Here is a 21,432-nt window from a genome sequence, read left to right as displayed (position 1 = left end):
GGACAAATCACAGGTGAAGGGGGATGAGGGAACAAGAGGGACATCCCAAGAGGCCAAACAAACACAAAACACAGGTATCAATTGACCTGAGCAAATCATCCTAAATGGTTAAGCTGAGGATCTTCCACCACCTACTTAAAATTGGACACCTCTTTAGAGACTGATGGTTAACAGGAACACCTGCCATGTAGAACATTAATTAGGTCCATAAATTAAAACATAACTTACTGCATAATCCTAGAGTAATGAACTCTAGCCATTACTAGCCTTGGGTTCATCTAAAATAAAATTCTAGAGATAAGGGGCTCCAGTTTCACAGAATCACTGAGGTTGGAAAAGACCTTCAAGATCATCCAGTCCCACCATCCACCCATCACCAACAGTACTCACTAGACCATGGCTCAGAAATACAGGCACAGAAAAACACTGGCATTTGATAAAAGCAACACACACACACACACACATCAGGAATGCTCTGCAATGGCACAAAGCTATCATAGATTGGTTTGAGTTGGAAGGAACCCCTAAAGGCCACCTGGTGCCACCCCCTGCAGTGAGCAGGGGCACCCAGAGCTCCATCATTGCTCAGAGCCCATCCCTGCCCTGGGCTGTCTGCAGGGACCACCCCCACCTCTCTGGGCAGCCCATGCAGTGCCTCATCACACTCACCATAAAATACTTTCTTAAACTCAGACTAAACCTCTCCTCTTGCAGTTTGAAACCATTTCCCCTCATCCTACCACAACAGAACCTGATGAGAGTCCATCCCCTTCTTTCTTTCAGCCCCCCTTTTAGATACTGAAAGGTTTCTACCACATCTCCACGAAGCTCTCCCACAACACAGAGCAAAGAGGTACGGATATTTTCCCACCCTATGGGACTAAGCTGGGCCATGAGGCAGAATGGCTCCACTGCTTTCCTCATGGCTCAAACTCCAACACTCCACAGGTATTTTCTTTCCAGGACAGCACTTCCTGCAGGCTGATCCAGCCTCCATTCCACAGCTGGCTCCACTCAAATGGATTTACCTCAGTCGCTAAACTAAACAGTGCAGAACCACTGGAATAAATTGTTTTAGGGATTTATTTTTTTCTGCTAGAAATGAAAACGTAGTGACAGTCCTTATTACAGCCAATGCCACATAAGTTCCTTACCACTGCATCAGGACTGTACAGCACAATTTCAGTCCAAGGGACCTGGTTGGGGTTTTTGCTCCTGCTCAGCTCCACACACTCACCTTGTGTCCATATATCTGTAATGGATCTCACTAAATGTTTGCTTTCCTCTTAGTCTGCTGATTACCAGAATATGCTAACTCAATGCTGTGATGCTGCAAGGCACTATTTCTGGAGTAAAAACTTCATTATCAAGGGGAAGACCTCATTAGGAGACAAGCATTTTACAGGGGGATGGTTGGAATATGGCTCAACACCAGGCTCAGGAAGTCCTAAAACAGCACTAAGGCTCAGAGCTGCACAAAGTTAAGAGAACTTCAGAGAACCATGCAAGCACTATGGCCTTTATTTGTTACATAGGCTGAGATGCACAACAGTACAGACCTAGCCACACAGCTAAACACAGGACACAGCAGCTTATTAATTAAGAAGCTATGCTTCAACAAGCATTAATTTTACCATGTGTGTTGCAAGTTTTCAAACAAGCATCCTGTACAGGGGAAATGGTTTTAAGTTGAGGGATGGGAGATTTAGGTTGGACGTCAGGGGGAAATTCTTTACAGATAGAGTGGTGAGGTACTGGAACAGCTGCCCAGAGAGGCTGTGGATGCCCCATCCATCCCTGGAGGTGTTCAAGGCCAGGTTGGATGGGGCCCTGGGCAGCCTGGTCTAGCATTAGGTGGGAAGGTTGGTGGCCCTGCATGTGGCAGGGGGTTGGAGATTCATGATCCTCGAGGTCCCTTCCAACCCTGGCCATTCTGTGATTCTGTGACAGCAGGACTTCTGTACAGAGCTTTGTGCTGTTTAATGACAAGCACCCATCCTGGCACTCCATAGAGGAAAACAGGATTGTCATAGCAGGATGTTACGTGTAGAACACAGAGATGAATTCAAGTGCAAGTCTGTGCTATCAGCGATTGCCTGAAAAGTGCACTGCTATGCAAGGACAGCACCAGCATGGTGCAAAGGAAAACATGGGGTCATCCAGGAAGAAGCAGTGCTGGTGAACCATGACCACTTTTGCCTATTTCTATCACTGATTCCAACCCACTGACATACCTTCTATACTCATACCAGTACAAAGTAGAGCAGTCAGTGGAATACTTCAGACTAAAAAAAAAAACATTATTTCTGTACACAGGGGAAAAATGGTCATGGGAACAAGGACTGTGCTGTAGCCTGAAGGCCTCCCCTGTTCAGGACTGGCAACAAATGCACTGTGAGAGGATTTCTGAGATCTCATAAGTGCACTTACAATATGCTCAAATTTTGTTCAAGTTGTTCAGGTTAGAGGAAAAATGGGTATATTGCATTCCCTGATCTTTTCCACTGTTCAGATCGATACAAGTCCTCACGAAAGGGGACACACATTTAGAGCTGCTTCAGAACTTAAATGAGGAAAACCTTAAGCACGTTTCCACAAAACCTAGAATGAAGCACAACAAGGACAAATTGTCAAATTAAATATCAAAGTATGTGTTAAAGGCATAAAAGAAAACCTCAGTATTTAAATGGAGAAATAAAGTTTGAATCGTTAATTCTGAGGAGAGCAGTCCTGTCCCAAGCATCCAAACAGCAATTATTTCCTTTTGCCACTACATCACAAAAAAACCAAACCAACAGGACTCCATCATTTGGCCTACAGCAACGTAACCACTGAAAGGAATTTCTTCTAGGGTTCAATTTGCATGATAAACTGTTGTTAACAGATACCATCTGTTTTTAAATTTAGTAAAAGGGCCCATATTATACAGCTCATTACAAATATTACTAACTCTTAGACAATGACTCTGGTAAAGTGTATATTGTAGCTAATGAAGTAGAAAGCTTAAACAACAAATCATTTACAACTTTTTGTACAGTCTTTCTAATGGAGGGAGTTTATAATCATAGGAAAATGTAATCACTTATGTTAAGCAATCCATGGACCTAGTCAATGTAGCACAAACAGCCATTATGCAAAATTATGACATTAAAAGGAAAGGGACTATTGCAGACTTCGCATTTTACAGCACATGATACACAAGTTAATAACTTTGAAAGAATTAATCAGGTGAGATCCCTCACTTCCAAAATACCTTCCATCAGATGAGGGAAAGTGGGCTGAACCAGGGCTGAGATTTGCTGTTCTGAATTAAACCTGACACTGGTAACAAAGGGGATTCCATAATGGCCATCGGATCTTACAACACGGCGCGTTAATGGGCATCATGGTGGACATCATCTGTCAGGAACAGTCACAATAAAGATGTTCTATCCATTCACGTTCCACCAGGCCCGCATTTAATAATTTATATAATTTGTATTAACTTTAAAATTGCTATCGCTGTGGTGGACAAAGACAAAATACAAACACTGCAATACAATAATTTCACACAAGAAAACGTTACACGCTGCAATTAAAAAGTGTTCGTTTCATAAGAGAGTAATTGTTCAAGATTTATAGAGATGAATGAACGTGAAACAAAGCTGCACGCTTAAACAACATAATAAGAAAATAAGTACTTTATAAATCACATTAATACCAGTGTTTGCTATTATTCCGCATGTATTCCTATAGAATGTTTTAAAGTATAATTCCTGTAATAACATTAGCTTCCATAAAATGAACAAAGTTTTAAAATAATGACAGTATGTCTTAAAAAACTCAACGCTATTTTTTCTGTGCTTCATACTGAGAAATAGTAATGTTACAGTACTAAAAATGGTCATTGTGCATTCATTCAAATAATCCTTGTTTTTATACAGAGAATTAAGCACTGCTTCCTAAACCATTACAGTGTAAGGTCTGCGAGTATTGGTCAAGAATATCCTACGCTATCCTATCAGGATGATTAATGAAGGCACCTTTTTCACAGAATGTCAGACTCTGCCTTTTTAACAACTGACCTTTCATAGAATACTACTGAACTCATAATTCCACTTTTGTTCAGTTTCTTATTAGTGGAGTTAAAATTAATACTTATGGGAATGATGGCCAAGGTGATGCACAGTAAATCTTATGGCACATCAACCTTCTACACTGACTACCAAAGGAATAGTACCTGCATTTGTCTCGTTCAATAGCATAAGTATTCTAGTAAAACTCTGTGTCCTTTTAAAAGACAAATTAGGTCAATATTCAACCTTCTTTCAAGTACAATGCTGTACATATAGAGGAAGACTTAAAAAGTTCACCTATCCCAATGAAACAGCAGATGCCTACTGTACATCAAGGAACATTCCATCCTGCTGCACTGTTGGAAACTTTCAGGATGGTGCAGATGACACACGGCGCACACACACAGCACCCTGTGACCCATGGCCATCACAGGGGACACCATAAGGGCCCAGTGAGGGTTGCTGCCATGCACCTCCTTGCCCAGAGGCCACATCCAACTGGAGAGAAACAGCCCTGTAATTTGCCACCACAGATCTGCGAAGCCAGTGATGCTGTGAGGATAAGCATATTTTGGGAACCGCCACACTGAGCTGAACAAAGGGCCCTTATTTCTCTGAGGTATTTAAAACCCAACCAGCTGTTCACAGTCTTCCAGGGGAAGGGAACAACTGGGCAACCTTACGTTAGCCACTAATTTACTACCACCTTAAAACAGTGAAAAATTGAAGCTGACTGAGTGAAGCCCCGGATGCCAGGCAGCACAGTGTGACCCCCAGCACTGCACACAGCCATGCTCCCAGGGGGATGAGGTTACTGCTGCTGGACACAGCCAGCCTGCCCTGCAGAGCAACGCCAGCTCTCTATGGGACACCTGCCCCAGCACCCTGCCACAGCTCCTCCAGGCCATCAGCACAACCGCACCACAATACATTGCTTCTGCATCCTCAAGAGAGAATACAAAAGGGGATTGGGAGAGGATGACCACAATCTCTGCTTCACTGCTGCTGGTGCTGTTTTGATGTCTGTGATACACCTCAGCCATGCTATGCCAGTCAAGCTGGAAGCCCATTTGCAATAGCAGAGCACCAGAACCAGGCATCACATTGTGCTCACAGGCACCATTGGCTGGATTAGGATTACTGCATTTTAGGAACAGTTCGTCTTCAACCATAGAAATGCAAAAACTGTTTAATTTTCAGGGCTCAGGTGCCATTTCTGTGGCAAACTGTGTCCCTCAGCAGCTGCAATGGGCAGAGTCCTGCTCACACCTCCAGGTGCTACAGCCCAAGGGCAACTGGTAAGAAGCGATGGCACCAAGGAATTAAGAACACACACTTCTGTATAAACAGCTCAAGTAAAATATGCTGGGCTGTGTTTAATTACAGGAAGAAGAGAACATTAACAAATAGATGACATTCAAGTAATTAAAGCTTCGGTAAAGAGGTTCATTAAAATACCTATGTTTTGCTCTTTCAAATTACAGCACTGGCTTCAACTCTTTTTCCTCATCGACATTCCGAGAGCCAGAAGTTAGCAGGCTACAGAGACCTTTCTATCCTTGAAGATGTTTTGGATGATAAAGACATGACACTTTTTATTGGCACACAAAGATGAAAATACATGCTCCAGCAGCATTGTATCTGCTGTCAAACACTTGAGACATCACACAACTGGCAGCCATTCTGTTGTAAAAGTGCAATAATACAAGCAAATGGCAGCTTAATTTTTCTCTATGCGTGCATTCACATTCATGTGAAGTCCATTCTCACTCATTACGAGATAAGGCATCTGCATTATGGCTAAATGTTATATCTTGCAAACACAGTGGCATTTGCACTGTTTCAACCCCTGCAAATCAAAGAGGCCATGAGGATTTCACCCAAAATGAGGTTTTCTAGAACAAAAGCTAGAGGACACTGGAATGAATGTCAACCTGTCCTTAGAGCTCAGTATTTTTCCTAGGGTCAAATGGGCTGTAACTTAGCTGTTTCATAACTGGAGACTTGAGACCTGCACTGACATCCAGTACCTCTGCAGGAAAAAATGCAACCTAATGAATTGACGGTTCTTGGCTTTCTGAGCAGCTTTCACGATTCTCCCTCCATCCAGCATCACAGACACAGGCATAGCTTAAGAAATAAAACTACAGGAAACTAAAGAATTCATTTTCTGGAAACAATTTTATTCCTATACTAGAAAAAAAAATGTAAAAAGAAAAATCTCCTTGCTCTTTTAGTTTTCAGAAGTGCTATCACATTGGGAAAGGATAGGGAGCACTTCCCTGCACGAGAACAAAAACAGATTTTACATCATTGTTGAGGTTGAATTTTCAGAAGTCACAAGAGAAAGGAATCGTATTCACAGTATGAAGTGGCATACTGAAATACTGGGCCATCTTATACATTCTGAAAATAAAAGAATTCTAGCTCATCATCTGTCGTGTGATAGTGGCAAAATGCCATTAGTTACATCCCTCCTATTGAGGAGGGAGCATTAGCATGTTTAAACAGCACTATTTTTAATATGAAACATTTTGATAAGTCCTCATTTGTAAATTTCTCATCCACCAGAACACTCAAGGCAAACAGAAGGCCTATATAATCTCCTAGAGAAACACCTACAAATAACTGCTAACATTTCTTTCAGCTGTTCATCTGGAACAATTACTATCTGTGAATCCTTCCAATTAATTCATACTAAAGAAATCAAAAGCCAACAACCATATTTTGTTCAATGTGTAGTTTAGAAGAACAAGGTAGTAAATCTCAGTTGGACTGGATTACAAAGGAGAGACGAAAATCTTTTGCCTCCAATTCTGTGATCAAGGAATCAAAGTCAAGCAATTTTAATGCACAGCGTCAGAAGTTCCCACACTACTAAAACTTACTGAGATACAACTAGGTCTTTTTTCTTCAAATGTAACTACCAGACCCATGTCAGCTCCAGGAATTTGGGACCCCACGCAGTACCTCCCACATTACAAGTGTAACAAAGAAATGGTTATGGTACTGGAACTAGAAAGAGTATTTCAACAAATGGATCATTCAAGACCTTGTTGGACCTACATTGAATGGAAAAACCTGAGCATGGGTAAGTAGAGCAGAGATGCAACAGCAAGTGTGTTCCCTCTAGTATTAAAGATGAGAAAGTACAAAGACACAACTTTTACAGAGCAATTTACAAGGAAAGTGCAACAAGAAGTGCAGTTCTCTACCTAATCCTAAACTCAGAAATGGAGAGACCATGCACAAAGAAAAGAAAGCAGCCAAACAAGCTAATGAAACTCAGGCAGCAACAGCTAAATGTCACTGTAAAAAGCAGAACAGCAGCAGGAAGATCCTGCTATTCAAGAGCAAACACAGGATGCACATCACAGGCAAAGCCCTCGATTTGCACCCGTGATGCTGGGACTATTGTCCTGTCCTCAGCACCCACCAGCAAAAGCAAAGAGAAATGTATGGCATTTATCACAAGGGATAACCTTCCAATCTGAGAACTCCGTAAGAGGCTCAGAGCGCTGCTCTATTCAGTGCATCAGGTAACACTGCCCACCTCTACATGGACTGAATGCTGCCATCTTCCTTATGGTGTTGGGAATGTAAACGAGGACACAGCGCTGGATTACTAGCAAGAACACCACAAACTTTATTTTACAAGACAACATTTAGAGAAATGTGACTATTCTTAAAATGTAACTCGTTACCAGTTGGAAAGTTTACTCCAGATGGGAAGTCAGTACTTAACAGGACTCTCAAATTAGAAGTGCTGGATGAATGATAAAGATACACCCCAATTAACGTACACAGAATGTACACACTCTCTCCTAGAGTCCAAAACAAAGCAGACCTTTCAATTTGGCAAGTGCTAGCCTGACAGCCTGTAGTTGAGTTAAGTGAGCTAGAGTTAGCTTGACCATAAATATCTCAATTACTATGGATTTTTGATAACAAAGTGATAGACCTGAAAGAAAAACACCGAGTGAAGACAAAGTTATAATGTGAACTGAGATGAAGCAAAAATTTAATACACAGAAGAGTCACAATTGCTGGTGTATGTTTCATTATTTCAGCAAGACTGTTGTTCAATAAATTAGTATACATATGCTCATTCACATAGTAATATTAAATACTTCAATACAAGTAAGAATTAAGACGTGGCAAGCTTTTGGCAAGGACATCAGTAATTAATCAATATAATTCAGAAATACCTTCAGCAACCCAAATGCTGAAAACAACCTGAAGCAGTCCTCCTCTGCCTCTTGGAAACACAAAGAACAACACAACAACAGCAGTGTTTTTACCCCTGGCATGCTGGTCTACAAGTGACAGCATAGAGAACGTCACTGGGAACATTTATCAGCCCTCTGAGCAGGGAGGAAGTGTTATCAAGGTGTATCTGTGGTACTGTTTGTTTTCCTTCAGCTTCATTATAGCAGGGGTTGTTTTGGACTATTCAGCATCTTTGATTTACCGTTAATTCAGGCAAAATATCCTCTGTTCATTTTCAAGTTACCTACATGCACTAGAAGTCATACATACCATGACCACATTTTTGGGCCCGTATTCTTTTGTTGCCTGCATTTGTTATTACTATAAGTTCTACAAAAGAGAACTAAAAAAAAGTATTTCCCAGAACAGACAGGAAACGAGACATGCTATCCCGGCTCTGAGGATATCCTTTGTTTCACACTGAAGCATAAATCTTAAAACCCAGAGGATATCTGCATAAATGAAGAGCATCTGGACAAGCTCAGAGTCACAAGCAATATTACCCAGCACGCAGAGAACTCCTGACCTGCAGGAGTTGATAGGTGATCCCAACCACGACCAACAGCAATTGCAGCTAGTGCTGCAGCCAACTTAAATGGGGATCTGCTTTAGTAGAGGAGCAAGAACTGAAAACTTCGAGTAAAAAAGCCTGCAAAAGCCAGCAACAAATAGAAGACCACAGAAGACAACACACCTTGTGGCACTGTACCTACCACCAAGAGCAGATGAAAATCAGACTGCTTCCAAGAGTTCAATCACAACTAAGAGGATTAGTACAGGCTGCATAGGGGAGAGGGAAAGGGTATGACATGGAGATCAGACCAGCGTGGACTTTTGAATATAAAAGTAGAAGACATTTTCTACATTCAAGTGTTCACGTCAGTGTTTAAAATTAGAACAAACTATTTTCAGAGGTGAAGAACATTCATGAGCTGTGAAAAACGACTAATTTCAAATTACTGAGGTAGTACATTTCCAATTACCTTAATATAAGCTGATTTATGTTTATGACTAACTGTTCCATACTGTGGTTATACATGAAGAACTCTTCCCAAGCCTTCTCAGTGAACCTGAGAGTCTCAAGAAGTAAGGCAGAAGTATTCCCCATCCTCCTCCTCCCTAACCAGGCTGCCAGGGGCACTTGGCCAGAACAAGAAGTTTTCCAAAAGCTTTATTCTGATCAGCACGGTTGTAGCTTCTCTCTCCATCTGTTACAGTACCACACACCATAGGAGCTTTAGGTCTAATAACTACAGTTATCAAAAACTTGATCTATTTCCATAATGCTTTTTAATTAATATCTGAAGGCCACACACACTCCTACAAGAACGGCTTTTATGCTACCACGGACTGACCAACCTGTGAAACCAACAATCCTATTTTCCAGACGACTCATTCTTCTTAAGAGCCATCTATGATAATACACTGACTTCAGTTTTAAGAAAGTTCAGAAATTTCTCATTGAAACACAAAGGACAGTGAAAGCATCTCATTGCAGCAGACTTTCAAGGCTTCGTATGAACAACTCCAGTGCCACAAGATCAGGGCAAGGCAAAAATAAACAGCTTACCATTGTGTGTTAATGCAGACATAAGGAGCATTTCAGTGTCACATCAACACAAAGCAGCACTTCATCTTTGGGGAATGGTCTGTACAGCAGCTAAACCATGGTCCCATCCCACACATTTGGGATGGAAGTACAAAACCTGAAAAGTTAGCTTATTTCCCAGAGTGTAGTAAAAATAGTCCTAAACAACTGAAAGGGAGGCAATTTTCTAATGTGTTTTCATACAGGATAAGAAATACATCTAACTGTCTGGGAACACAGTGCAATGAATTTAGTAAAAATCCTGTCTCTTAAAATGAATTCTTTCCAACTCTGGAGAGGTTCACCATTTGTGCCTCTAAGAGCAAGTGCTAGATGCCCTTCTTACCCATGAGAGCCAGGCTGAAACCAAACCAGGTCTGCCCAGCATCTCCAGGATAAGATGTGCGTGCACTAATGCAGTAGCAGTGCTACACACACCTGCACCATAGTGCCCAGCAAACAAAGAAATACAAACAAAAAGAGCAGATAATCAGAACGAAGCACTGACAGAAGCAGGATGGCTACTGCACAGACACACTGTGTTAATCACTGTAGTCAGAACACAAGCAAAACCCAGCTGTGCAATGACAAAGGCGAGGGTGCATACGTCAATAAAGACAAGGGGAACCAAACAAAAACAAACACCTGATAAAATGAGTTTGTACCTTATGCTAAAGTCACCTCATTGCTTTATTACTTCTCGCCCTGAACTTGTGCAAGCAAAAATATCCTCTAAAGAGTCCATATCTGTTGTTTATGACAGTTTGGCCAGAAGTTTAGAAACCTTTTTGTGATTGCTTCATCACCAAGAAGCGCTCATTCTAATGAGCAAAGAGACATCAGTGAACATGCATCAATTCTCAAAATCCCAGCACAGTTGGGTGGGAAGGGCTTCTACAGCTCCAGCATCACCATCCCCAGCCACAGGAGGTATCTCCAGGGATGGGCACCGCAGCTCTGGGCTGCACCACTCTCTGGGTACAGGATTTCCTCCTGCACACTGAACCACCTTCACATACTTCTAAGTCCAATAAGAACTTTTTTTCAACTGAATCAGGCCTTCTGAGCCTGGGCTGCTGCTCCATGCCACCCACACCACAGCTCCATGGCACCCTACACCATGGCTGAGGCACTTCTTGCTGCTGGGATCACTTTGTATCTGAGTGTTTGAATTCTGATGCAGAGTGAGATGAGATACAGAAACCAGTATTAAATGTTTCATACGATCAGCAATTCACAATTAAAGTGTCTTTTTCTGGATAACCTTTTCCACTGCATGATCTTAGTGAGAAGATAATACAAGATGCTGCTTTTGAATAAGTTATACATTTGCCTTGCTTTAGTTGAACATAACAATGCTCCCATTATTAATATTTTTACTCTGTAGAATGGCACTAGCCTTCCAAAGAAAAGTCCTTGACCAAAATATCAGAGGATATTAAACTGAGAAGTGATCTACTGATGCAAATCATTAAATCTATTTGCATTTGCTTACTGAACCCTAACACAGAAATTAAACTACATAGTGTAGGAAAAAGAGCTGGTTTTGCATGGTTAAAAGGAGACATCTTGGAAGATCCAAGCTCTATGTCATTAATTTTCCTTCTTCCCCTCATTAACAAGTAAAATGTTTTCACTGCTTGAAAAGTTTTAATAAATAGGAAAAAGCAGGGCAGCTGACATAAGTTTTTAATGTAATATACAAGAGCTTTTAATATTTTTACATATATTAATGCAAAAGCTAAAAATAAATGTTAAAAGGTTACATTTGTGAAGAAAGAAAAATGGCATTTACAGCTACAGGATAAGAATTTAGAACTTAACCCTTCCCCTCCTGGCATGGCTCTCTGAACATCATCTGCCACTTAACTGCAATCCCTGGAACTGCAAAGGTGAGCTCACTGCAGAAGTGGGCTGCAAGAAGGGCTCCTGGTACACAGGCATCCATGCTTACACCCCACTGTCTATCTCCAAAACAGCTCTGGCATTACAGCATCCTCAACAGTATCTGTTTCTCTATCCAGATATTTTTGGAGGGCTACAGGAGCCTGGGAAGAAAAAGCAGGATGAAAACTTGCTATATTTAGGAATACCCACTAATTCTGATCTATATTAGAAACATAATCCATACCATTATACCATTTTCCCATCCTTATAGCAAAAGCATTTGCAATGGAAAAATGCTCCACTACATTAATCTACTTCTGGCACCAAAGTGGGAAGGTTCCCCTCATGTTCTGAGTTACTGAAGGACTTAGTAAATTTACATCAGGCCTAGTATCCGTGGATGGGGCAGAGTGTCAGGAGAAGATTTCCTTTCTAAGAAATGTCTTGAAGACATGAGGCTGCATAGACAGATTCTCACACTCCTCTGGTGAAATTATTTTCCATAACTACTCCAGCTCTATATCTCCTGCACTAGAAATAAACCCATCATATTTGTGGTATTTTCAAGTGGGTGTCTGCACAAGTTATATGATCTAATACAGTTGTTGTTATTTTTGCCATTTTAAAATATCATCGTTGTAAAACGTGATCTCTGGGTTATAACATTTCCTGCTCCAGACTCCTGGCCAGCCCTCCAGCTTTACACACACACAGAGCAAGCAGCAGAGCTTCTCGTGATACAGATCTGTTAACATTTTGATGCAGCACTACATTAACACTACGGATCTTAAAACACCAGATTATTAGCATGAGTAATTGCACAGCAGAAATGTAGTTTCACTGTAACGTGGAGCTGAAGGCTGCTCCAGCTGCACTTATGGGGGAAGCAACACAAGTGAGAAGCGTTCCTTGCAAATCTTCTATCTGAATCTTGTAATATCATCCTCGACATGAATAGAAACACAGCAGTGCTGTCAGGAAAAATAACACACCTAAAGTATGGCAGTGATTACAGTGGAGTTGCTCAAGGTTCACTTCCATTCAAGTGATTTTTTTTTTTGCCAATTTTGCAGAATAAAGTTCCACCCCCCCCACAGCTGCTCATACAGCTTATCCTACAAAGCACCTCAGAATGACCCAAAACTGAGCTCCTGAGCTGTACCACCTGTAAGGCTTTGACAAACTCTAAACTTCCTAGATGGTTTCAGACCTTATTTTGTTTAAGTTTCTGAAACACCATTTCCAATAAGAAGTTTTCTTACCTTGATGCAGCATAAACAATCCGCAGCATCTCCACAAGAAACTGTGGAAAAAACCTAGCCCAGTTTATTTTTTAATAAAAGGAAGACTATGCTATATAATAACTCTTCCTGCCACGTCCATTGAATCTGCTGAAATAAAGATTGATGCCTAGATATTTGTAGACACTTCAAGAGAAACTAATATTTCTTCCCCCCCCGCTCCTTTTTTTTTTTTCCTGCTCTTCCTCCCCCCTTTAAATACACCACCTTCTGGTATTGCACAGTAATCTGAAGAAAGTAACAAGCACCCTCTTCCTATTACCTAGAAACACTGCATGCAGATACTTAAGTCAAGTGGCAGAAGACTCCATGAGATCTGTGACAGCTCAGTGCCATGAGTTACAGAATAGTTACAGAATACTCAGAAATACAAACATAGGAAACAAACATAGGAAAGATGTGCAGTGAAAGACTGACCTCCCCCCTTTTGGTGACCACTGTAGACAGACACCCAAAACACAAAGAAGGGTTATTTACGCAGCAATATATACATACATCAACATTATCAGGAGTGGGAAGGGTTCAAATGCAAGAGAAAAGCAGACTGAAGAGCAGCCCAGCACAGAGCAGGGGTGCATTGCTGTGCTGACTCACACGCTGAGCATTCCCTTCACTCCCAAGGGAGCTAAGAACTCAAAAAACCTTGATCTCACCTACCATGTTGGACTGTGCTGGTTTGGCTTTCCAAACTACAGTGCTCAAGAGTGACAAATACAGGAATCCTTGAGGCCTTATAGCTACAACTGTACTCAGTTATTCTGCCCTGTTTCTACCAGCTTCACAACTGATGTGCCAGCACCACAACACACGGAGCCCACAGCCATGCTTTGGGCACCTGCATGCTGACCTGTCTGCATTTACTTGGAAGCCCTCTTTGGCACACACCAAACACTGCTCTGCTAGCCACAAGCTCAGCTGTTGTTCATCTGTGGCTGCTGCAGGCTTTCCAGCAGCATGAACAAATTGGTTTGAAGGAAAAAAAGCTTCCTAAACACTTTGTTCATCAACACTTCCTCCAGCTAGCAAGGAGAAGGTGACTTTCTGGGAGAAGACACAAGAAAAGCAGCTCTAGGAGGAATAACATGGGTCCCATCAGAAAGAGGCATGGCTGGAGGACTGTCAGTCCCTCGGCCTTTCAGTGACACCACACAACTCAGCTCAGAATGGTTCAATGGAAGACAAGCAGCAAGGCCCGCTCCACAGGTCAATGCTCTGTCCAGGCACCAAGCAGCACTCTGAAGCTCCTGAGAACAAAGCAGCACAGAAGCAGAACACGTGGAACAGTCCAAGCTTCCCACTCAGCCCAACCAAAGGCTTTCCTACATTCAGACTCTCATCGAACGCAGGCTGTATCTCAAGCCTAATCTGTTTATATTAACGCCCACAAAAGATCCATCTAATGAACCATTTTCCAGTCACTGTAAACAGTAATTAAATACATTAAGCTATAAAAAAGGAAAGCGCCATGCAAAGCATACTTTGATCATTGATAAATGCCGTCAGCTTGGATGATTATGGTATTTACAATGGTAAGTGCTCTGTTTTAGCTGGCAGGAAAGCGATGCAGCTGGACGCATCCACAGTCAGTGTTCTAACATCTGCCCTATGGGAGCAGGACCACGACCTTACAGAGGACAAACACCACAACAGTACTTGCTGTGGAGAAAGCCAACCGAAAATAATTATGATTTTCCAGGAATTGGAGTGATGTTGAGGTTGTGCGTTTTTATCTTTTCTCCTAATATTATTACACACAAGGTCTAAAAGCCACTTGTGGATCACAGGATGAATCCACGCAGGCAGTGGTCTTGGGCTTTTGATCTAATGAGCAAAACAGTTCTATGTGAACAAGAATAATGGCTGCAAACACAACCACCAGTAGAGTAAAAGGATCCCAGTGTAGTCCAGGTACACAATTTTTTTTCTGAAGAAATGACCTGGATGGTATAGAGCTGATGCAACTGCTGCCTTAAGCTACAAAGTGGTACAATAGACCTTTTTGCCCTTGCTTTACACTGAGAAATTCTCATAAAGACATTAATTACTCCCTCTTCCCTTATCTCCCACTTGTTTACTTCATCTCGCTACAGTTACAAACCCTCCATCACCACACAATTTTAAGGAAGAACAGAATGGGGAATAATGGCAACTCCTCCATGTTACTGTCAGAAACCCTCCGGTCAGTTAAATCACTTAACTTCAGGTGTCCACAGTACAACAGCAATCTATTCTGAACAGCTGTGAGTGTAGTTGCAGACCCACCTCCTTCAGCTGGATTTGAGCACAACCCTGAGAGCTCCAGTAAGTTTCTTAGCTTTAGTTCTTAGCTTTGCTTGTTGGAAAAAATGGAGTGGCACTCTCCCAAACGCCTCCCACTTGTGGCATCAAAGTGAGATATCACTCACAGTAAATTTTACAGTATGAGGAATGAAACAGTTAGCAAAGTTGACATTTAAACCATCATCGCTGGCTATGATTAAATACCTCGGAGATGAGCGGAGTGGTTCACACCTCTCCAAGTTATTGTTCTAGGCTCTTATCAGACTCCCATACAGCGCTGCATTAGCTGCATTTTGACACACTTGAGATTTTCTTTGAATCTGTAATGGCTGGAAACCTGTTTAGACAGAATCTGGAGAGTTTCTGATAGTGTTAGTCTGGCAGAGAGACAGAAACACGGGCTAACTTCCTGAACTGCAGATTCACCCTTGAAAGGTTCAGGCAGATTAATAATACAAGCATGGCCAAACGGGCTCCTTCATCCTCTCTCCTTCTCTCATCACTGTTGGTACAATGCAAGGAAATGAAACACTATCAAGAAATAAACGGCAAATAACCTGCAAGAAGCATGGAGGGCAGACTGGAGCACAACGCTTCCCATAGAATCTCTATTCTGAAAATAGCACGAAGCCCAGGGTATGCGTGCAACACTGGGAAACACACTTAGACCATCATCAAAGCCACATTAATGTGAGCTGACCTGCCCATCCTCAGCTCCAAGAGATGTGTGCAGAATGAGAGCAGCTCCTTGCAGTGCCACATGCTGAGCGGTCAGCAGCAGGGAGCCAAGCAGCCAGAAGATGGGAACTCCTGAAAGAATTCCTATTATTGCAACACAGTGAGAACTGTTCCATGCTTGGCATCATAACGGCTAAGTCAACATCCCCATCTTTTCCAGAGTCTGTTCTGCTGCACATATTTAGCACAGGGAAATACCAGCATGCTTTGTTACTGCTAACAGAAGTCATGTGTGGGATACCCTGAGCACAGAGTTGACAACATTCCCCTCCAGTCAGCAGTCAGAGGCTGCAGAACAGCCATCCCAGGCTGGGAACACTGCGGGGAGAGATGGGGGAGCAAAGGAAACCAGTCCTGAACTGCAGAAGACACTCAGAGTACAGTAAGGGAGGAGGAAAACAAGGTTTCTGATGGGTCAGACGGACACAGTGTTTCAGGCAGCAAGCGCTGAGCATCAGTTTTGTTGGAGAAGGTAACATTTGTATACACCGAGAGGAAAAAAATACAATGGCTGATACAGTATTAAAGCGTATATACAAGATATCTGAATGTTTGCACTGGGCAAATAGGAACTCTCACAGCCATATTTGGATGAAATCAATTTTTTTTTTGGTAAGAAATAGAGATTCTTTTTTTTTTTTTTAATATGTAAAGCTCAACTAAAAATGCATTCTCCCCAAACAGAGCTCACTGTGCTGTTACGTGTGCTGACTTTTAAACCTCGCCAGTTTCACGAGGAGCAGAATAACCTCAGGTTATTACAATTAGATTCATCTCATTAATAGATCAATTTCTTTCAAGCGCACCGAAAACTGAATTTTTACTTTGTTGCTTCTCCTTTTAGCCTACATTACAGTCTGTGTTCTTAAGTTTTAAGGAGAGCCATCACAGAACAGGTTGTAATCTCAGGTGATTAATTGCGTAGCATTTTACAAGCTGTAAAACAGAGCGAGATCCCCGCACTGCGATGATGCCATTAAGCACTGCTATCCCACTTCCCCGTAACCAGCAGGGCTGTCTGAGACTGCAACTCTGAAGTATTTATATATTTCAAAGGTTTACTTATTTTTTGTTGTTAAAAAACTCCAAAATCCATATTGATTGTTACATGCAATTCTACACGAGAAGCCTGGGGAAGCGTGGTGCTGAATACCAATATTTATTACCACACTCACGCTCATTATGGTTCTCTTTGACAGGGGTCCATTAAAATCAATTTTTATGTTTCTTATGTTTTTTTTTTTTCTCTTACCCAATCTTCTTACCATAGTGTTTATTAGCCAGTTAGCAGAAACACTGGGTGCTGTTTTCTTTTTATTTTATTCTGTCAAAAATAATGAGGCCAGATTTAACAGCTATTCACTAGCGATGAGTAGAAGAGATTAAATGTTATACTTCAGCACAAACATTTACAGAGGGCTTTAAAATGTTTAGAACTTTATTGCTGGTTAAGACAAAAGGAAGTTCCCACCTCCCATCCACGTTTCAGATTTAAGTTCCTGAAGTAACAGTAAGGATATTCTGCTTGCTGTTAACTACTGGATCACTCTTTGCTAATACTTCCTCCACAACATAACAACTGTCACACACGAATTCCACAGCCTGATAGGTTTAAGTGCTATCGAGATGCTACTAGAGTCTCATCACTTCTGGGAGGACAGAAAACTACAGCAACCAACCATGGGGAGCCTGGCTGAATCACCAGACAGAAACACAAAGAATTAGGAAAAGAATAGACACCCCCTGGCTGCTGCCCAAAGAGCAAAATCAGCAGATCCTTCCCCAGCCAACCCAGCTGTATGACATCAGCAAGCAGCAAACCCTGTCAACAAGGAAAGCAGAAGCTCACCTTGTACAAGACAGCCTCGCTATACAGCTAGGCTTCTTAGGGACAGCTGTGACACAGGAGCATCTTTCATTTGTGCAGGAATGAGTGAAGGAAGCAGCGTTATGTTCTGAGCACACATACATGTATTTTCCTGGAAAAAAAAAATCTGTGCGACTCTGCAAGTCCAATTTCTCTGCTCAGCCTTCCCACCAGCTCTAACATCATACTGTCCCTAAAAACATTGTTCAGAAAAAAAGACGGCGAGTCATTACGTGAAACATAAAAAGCCTCAGCATTAAAGGTAAGAGCCATAACAAGAGACCTTTGCTCTTCTCACCCAGCAGAACCACACGCTCACCCAGCACAACACCTCCTCCCCAGTCACCTTCGTGGCCTTCACCAATCAATAGCCTTGAATTACGTTCATCCAATACTGCAGCAGTTCACTTGAAGCATGCATCTCTTAATACCTGTAATCTCATGACTGCTTTTGTTTTCATGCAATTTCCTTTATTTCTACCAACGTGTAAAACCACATTTCTTACATTCACCAAGTTTGAGTGCATAGAGCTTCCCCCTGCTATCCTGCCACCCGCTCTCTGACATGTTCTCTTCTCAAAGGTGAAGAGCCGTCACTCGCTTTAGTCGTTCCTCAGCCAGAAGCTGTCCTGTAGCAAAGGCGAGCTTCAACTCTGTCCTAAATACCATTTTACTTCCATTCCTCATCAGCAGAAATCCAATACTGCAATCAGCATATGAAGGAAACTCAAGTACTGATTTCCATATCACTGGAGTTGGCAAAACTGTCAAACCCAGAGGCTGGAGGGTTTTAGAATTAGAGGAAAAAACATATTTCAACCAGAATTCACATTATGCTTTGTATTTGTGATTAATGCTATGCACGCTTAAAGAACTACAAGGGTAATAAAACAGAAAAACAGAAAAAGGGGAAACGCTACAAATCAAAGGAAAAGTTATGAAGTGAAAAGCAGAGCAGGGAGGACAATGTGGAGAGAAGGAAATAAAACCTGTTTGAGTCCTATTAGGAAAAAAACACTGAGAAGGCCGCAGCTCATTACCAAAAACACCATGGCAAACATTGCAGCTTCATCACCAGAAAACAGCTGAAGAAACAAACCTTAGTAAGCTGTACTACTAACTTGAGTTCTGGCAGAGGATTTGGCAAAGAACTTTGCTATCTGCAACATATGTGACTCTGGCATAGCAAAACCACACCAGAAAAGGTACATCCCTAAGAAAGACTTCTGTAGTCCTTCTAAAAAGTCAGCTTTTTCTAACAAACAAGGAAAAAATGCAGACAAAAAGAATCCAAACAGCATAATACTTTACCAGACTGAAAAGCATGTCTACTCAACCATAAAACAAAAAAAAAAAAAAAAAGGAGGTGCCAACACCTCACCTCCTCCATCAGTCTTGTATTTGAGATATTACATCCAGTGCCATAGATACCTGTGTTGTGAGAACTTCAGGAGACATTATAAACACGAAAAACAAACCAGAGCTCTCCTTAGCAGTTTCCATGACTAATCATTCAACCTTAGTTCTGCCTGCCTGAGCACACACATCTAGATACAGGTCTACAGAACAGACGCAGAAGCGTTATTCCCCAGTGACACATTTCCACATAACTCCTTTTCCCTAATTTTGGACACATCTCCACAATGTATTTTAAGAACCCTTGTCTCAGCTTGGTTTCTTAGCTAGTATTGAAGACGCAGAGAAAGAAACACATTTGGGACGTGCCATTCCTTGACAGAGCTGGAGGCTGCTTTGCTCTCCCAGGGAAAAGCGCTGTACTTTCAACGTGGCTGGTGCAAAAAGGCACACACAGCATGCCTTAGATTCCTCTGGGCAATCTGTTTACTGCTCGCTCAAACACGGAATCAATAGAACACGAACTTACCCATTTGGCAGCACACTCAGTTTGGGGAGTTTAATTTCGTGTAGTCCTGTTTCACACCCAGATATCTCCAGTTTTCCCACGGGGCTGAGAAGAACCACGTGCTTCTCCTGGCACTGTGATGCTCCTTCTTTGGAAGTCACCTGTTCATAAAACCAAACGACTGTCACTGGGCACGTTTTCACCAAAGAGCATTCATCTCAAGATACGCCGTGCAGTTTTCAAAGCCAATTTGGAAAAGAAAAAGAACCATGGAAATAGAGTATGCCAAGTTTCTTTGACTATACCTTTAGCTAACTTAGAATGAGCCATTAACTCATTCAGTCCCTGAAATAAAAAAGGAAGTTAAAAGAGCAGTGACCTTCATAAAAGTCACAGGCAATGGAAGCTTTGTGGCTGGTTCAGCAGTAATGCCTGACATGAAGCGTTCTGACGCCAATATCAAAAGAATGATTATGATAACAGAGCACAGTCACTGGCTCCCAGCAGCAGCGTTATGCAAATAGCTGCTGAAACACAAATAGAACACGTCTGCTGGAAAAACATGAAAAAAAATCATTCCTTAGTAAAAACAACAATTTTCATTCCCGTTGTTACCAGGCTGGTTTTACAGTTACTGATAGGATACGGAGTTGGAAACATGGCACGCATTTTTCAGTATTGTTCAAGATCAACCAAAAACATTCACATCAAATTCATCATCGCTTTACAGTCTGAACTGGGAGCTGCTCCAGTTGGAGTTGTAAGATTGCTAAGAAAGGACAGAACACACTCATTGCAGTCACCCAACACCATGTCAGGATCACACCACAATGGGAACATCACAGAATGGCCCAGGTTGGAAGGGACCTCAAGGATCATGAATCTCCAGCCCCCACCACATGCAGGGCCACCAACCTTCACATTTCATAGCAGCCCAGGCCCCCATCCAACCTGGCCTTGAACACCTCCAGGGATGGACGGGGCATCCACAGCCTCTCTGGGCAGCTGTTCCAGCACTTCACCACTCTCATAGAAAAGAGCTTCCTACTGACATCCAACCTAGACCTTCCCTCCCTCAACTTCAAACCATTTCCCCTTGTCCTGCTGTTATCTACCCTTTCAAAGAGTTGATTCCCCTCCTGTTTTTTAGGTTCTCTGGTCAACCTGTTGGGGGCAGGAACCCCAGGCTCCTCCAACCCAACCTTCTGTGAAGGTAAGAATGATGCAAACAGAGAAAAAGGACCTCTACTCCACAGAGCAACCAGAAGCTAACCTGACAAACATCCTGCTTACATTCTATAAGACCAGCAAGGTTTCTTGAGTTTTAACACCCCTTTGACCGTACAGCTAACCTGCAATTTGCTTTATACTTCCAGAGACAACAGCACAAGCTTATTTTTACCAACATCTGTACAAATGTACAGTCTGACCCAAAGCTCTGTGAAGTCTGCCCAACCTCTGACCAAGTTGTCTTTTACAAAAAAAAAAGAGATAAGCAGTTCTTACTCCACATTTTGAACCTGTTCAAAGTTTTCAAGTTCTGCTTTTACTTTAAGTACTTTAAAACAACATTTCCTTCTTTT

The 21,432-nt window shown here is 42.0% G+C and overlaps 1 protein-coding gene and 1 long non-coding RNA gene across 2 annotated transcripts in view; both read right to left on the bottom strand.

Annotated features, from left to right (window-relative positions):
• LOC149917136 (uncharacterized) overlaps positions 1-16,165 on the bottom strand; it is a 77,924-nt gene extending 61,759 nt beyond the window's left edge. Inside the window, exon 1 of the long non-coding RNA XR_016468899.1 lies at positions 16,081-16,165. This is a non-coding gene — a long non-coding RNA (uncharacterized LOC149917136). The remainder of the gene's footprint in view (positions 1-16,080) is intronic.
• MGMT (O-6-methylguanine-DNA methyltransferase) overlaps positions 1-21,432 on the bottom strand; it is a 144,683-nt gene that overhangs the window by 103,682 nt on the left and 19,569 nt on the right. Inside the window, exon 3 of the mRNA XM_090144600.1 lies at positions 19,871-20,010. Within this exon, the coding sequence (XP_090000726.1) occupies positions 19,871-20,010 (140 nt within the window). The remainder of the gene's footprint in view (positions 1-19,870; positions 20,011-21,432) is intronic.

Source organism: Phasianus colchicus, chromosome 8, assembly GCF_987193195.1.
Source record: "Phasianus colchicus chromosome 8, bPhaCol1.hap1.1, whole genome shotgun sequence".
NCBI classification, from domain to species: Eukaryota; Metazoa; Chordata; class Aves; order Galliformes; family Phasianidae; genus Phasianus; species Phasianus colchicus.
This window is presented reverse-complemented; position numbering and strand designations above follow the sequence as displayed.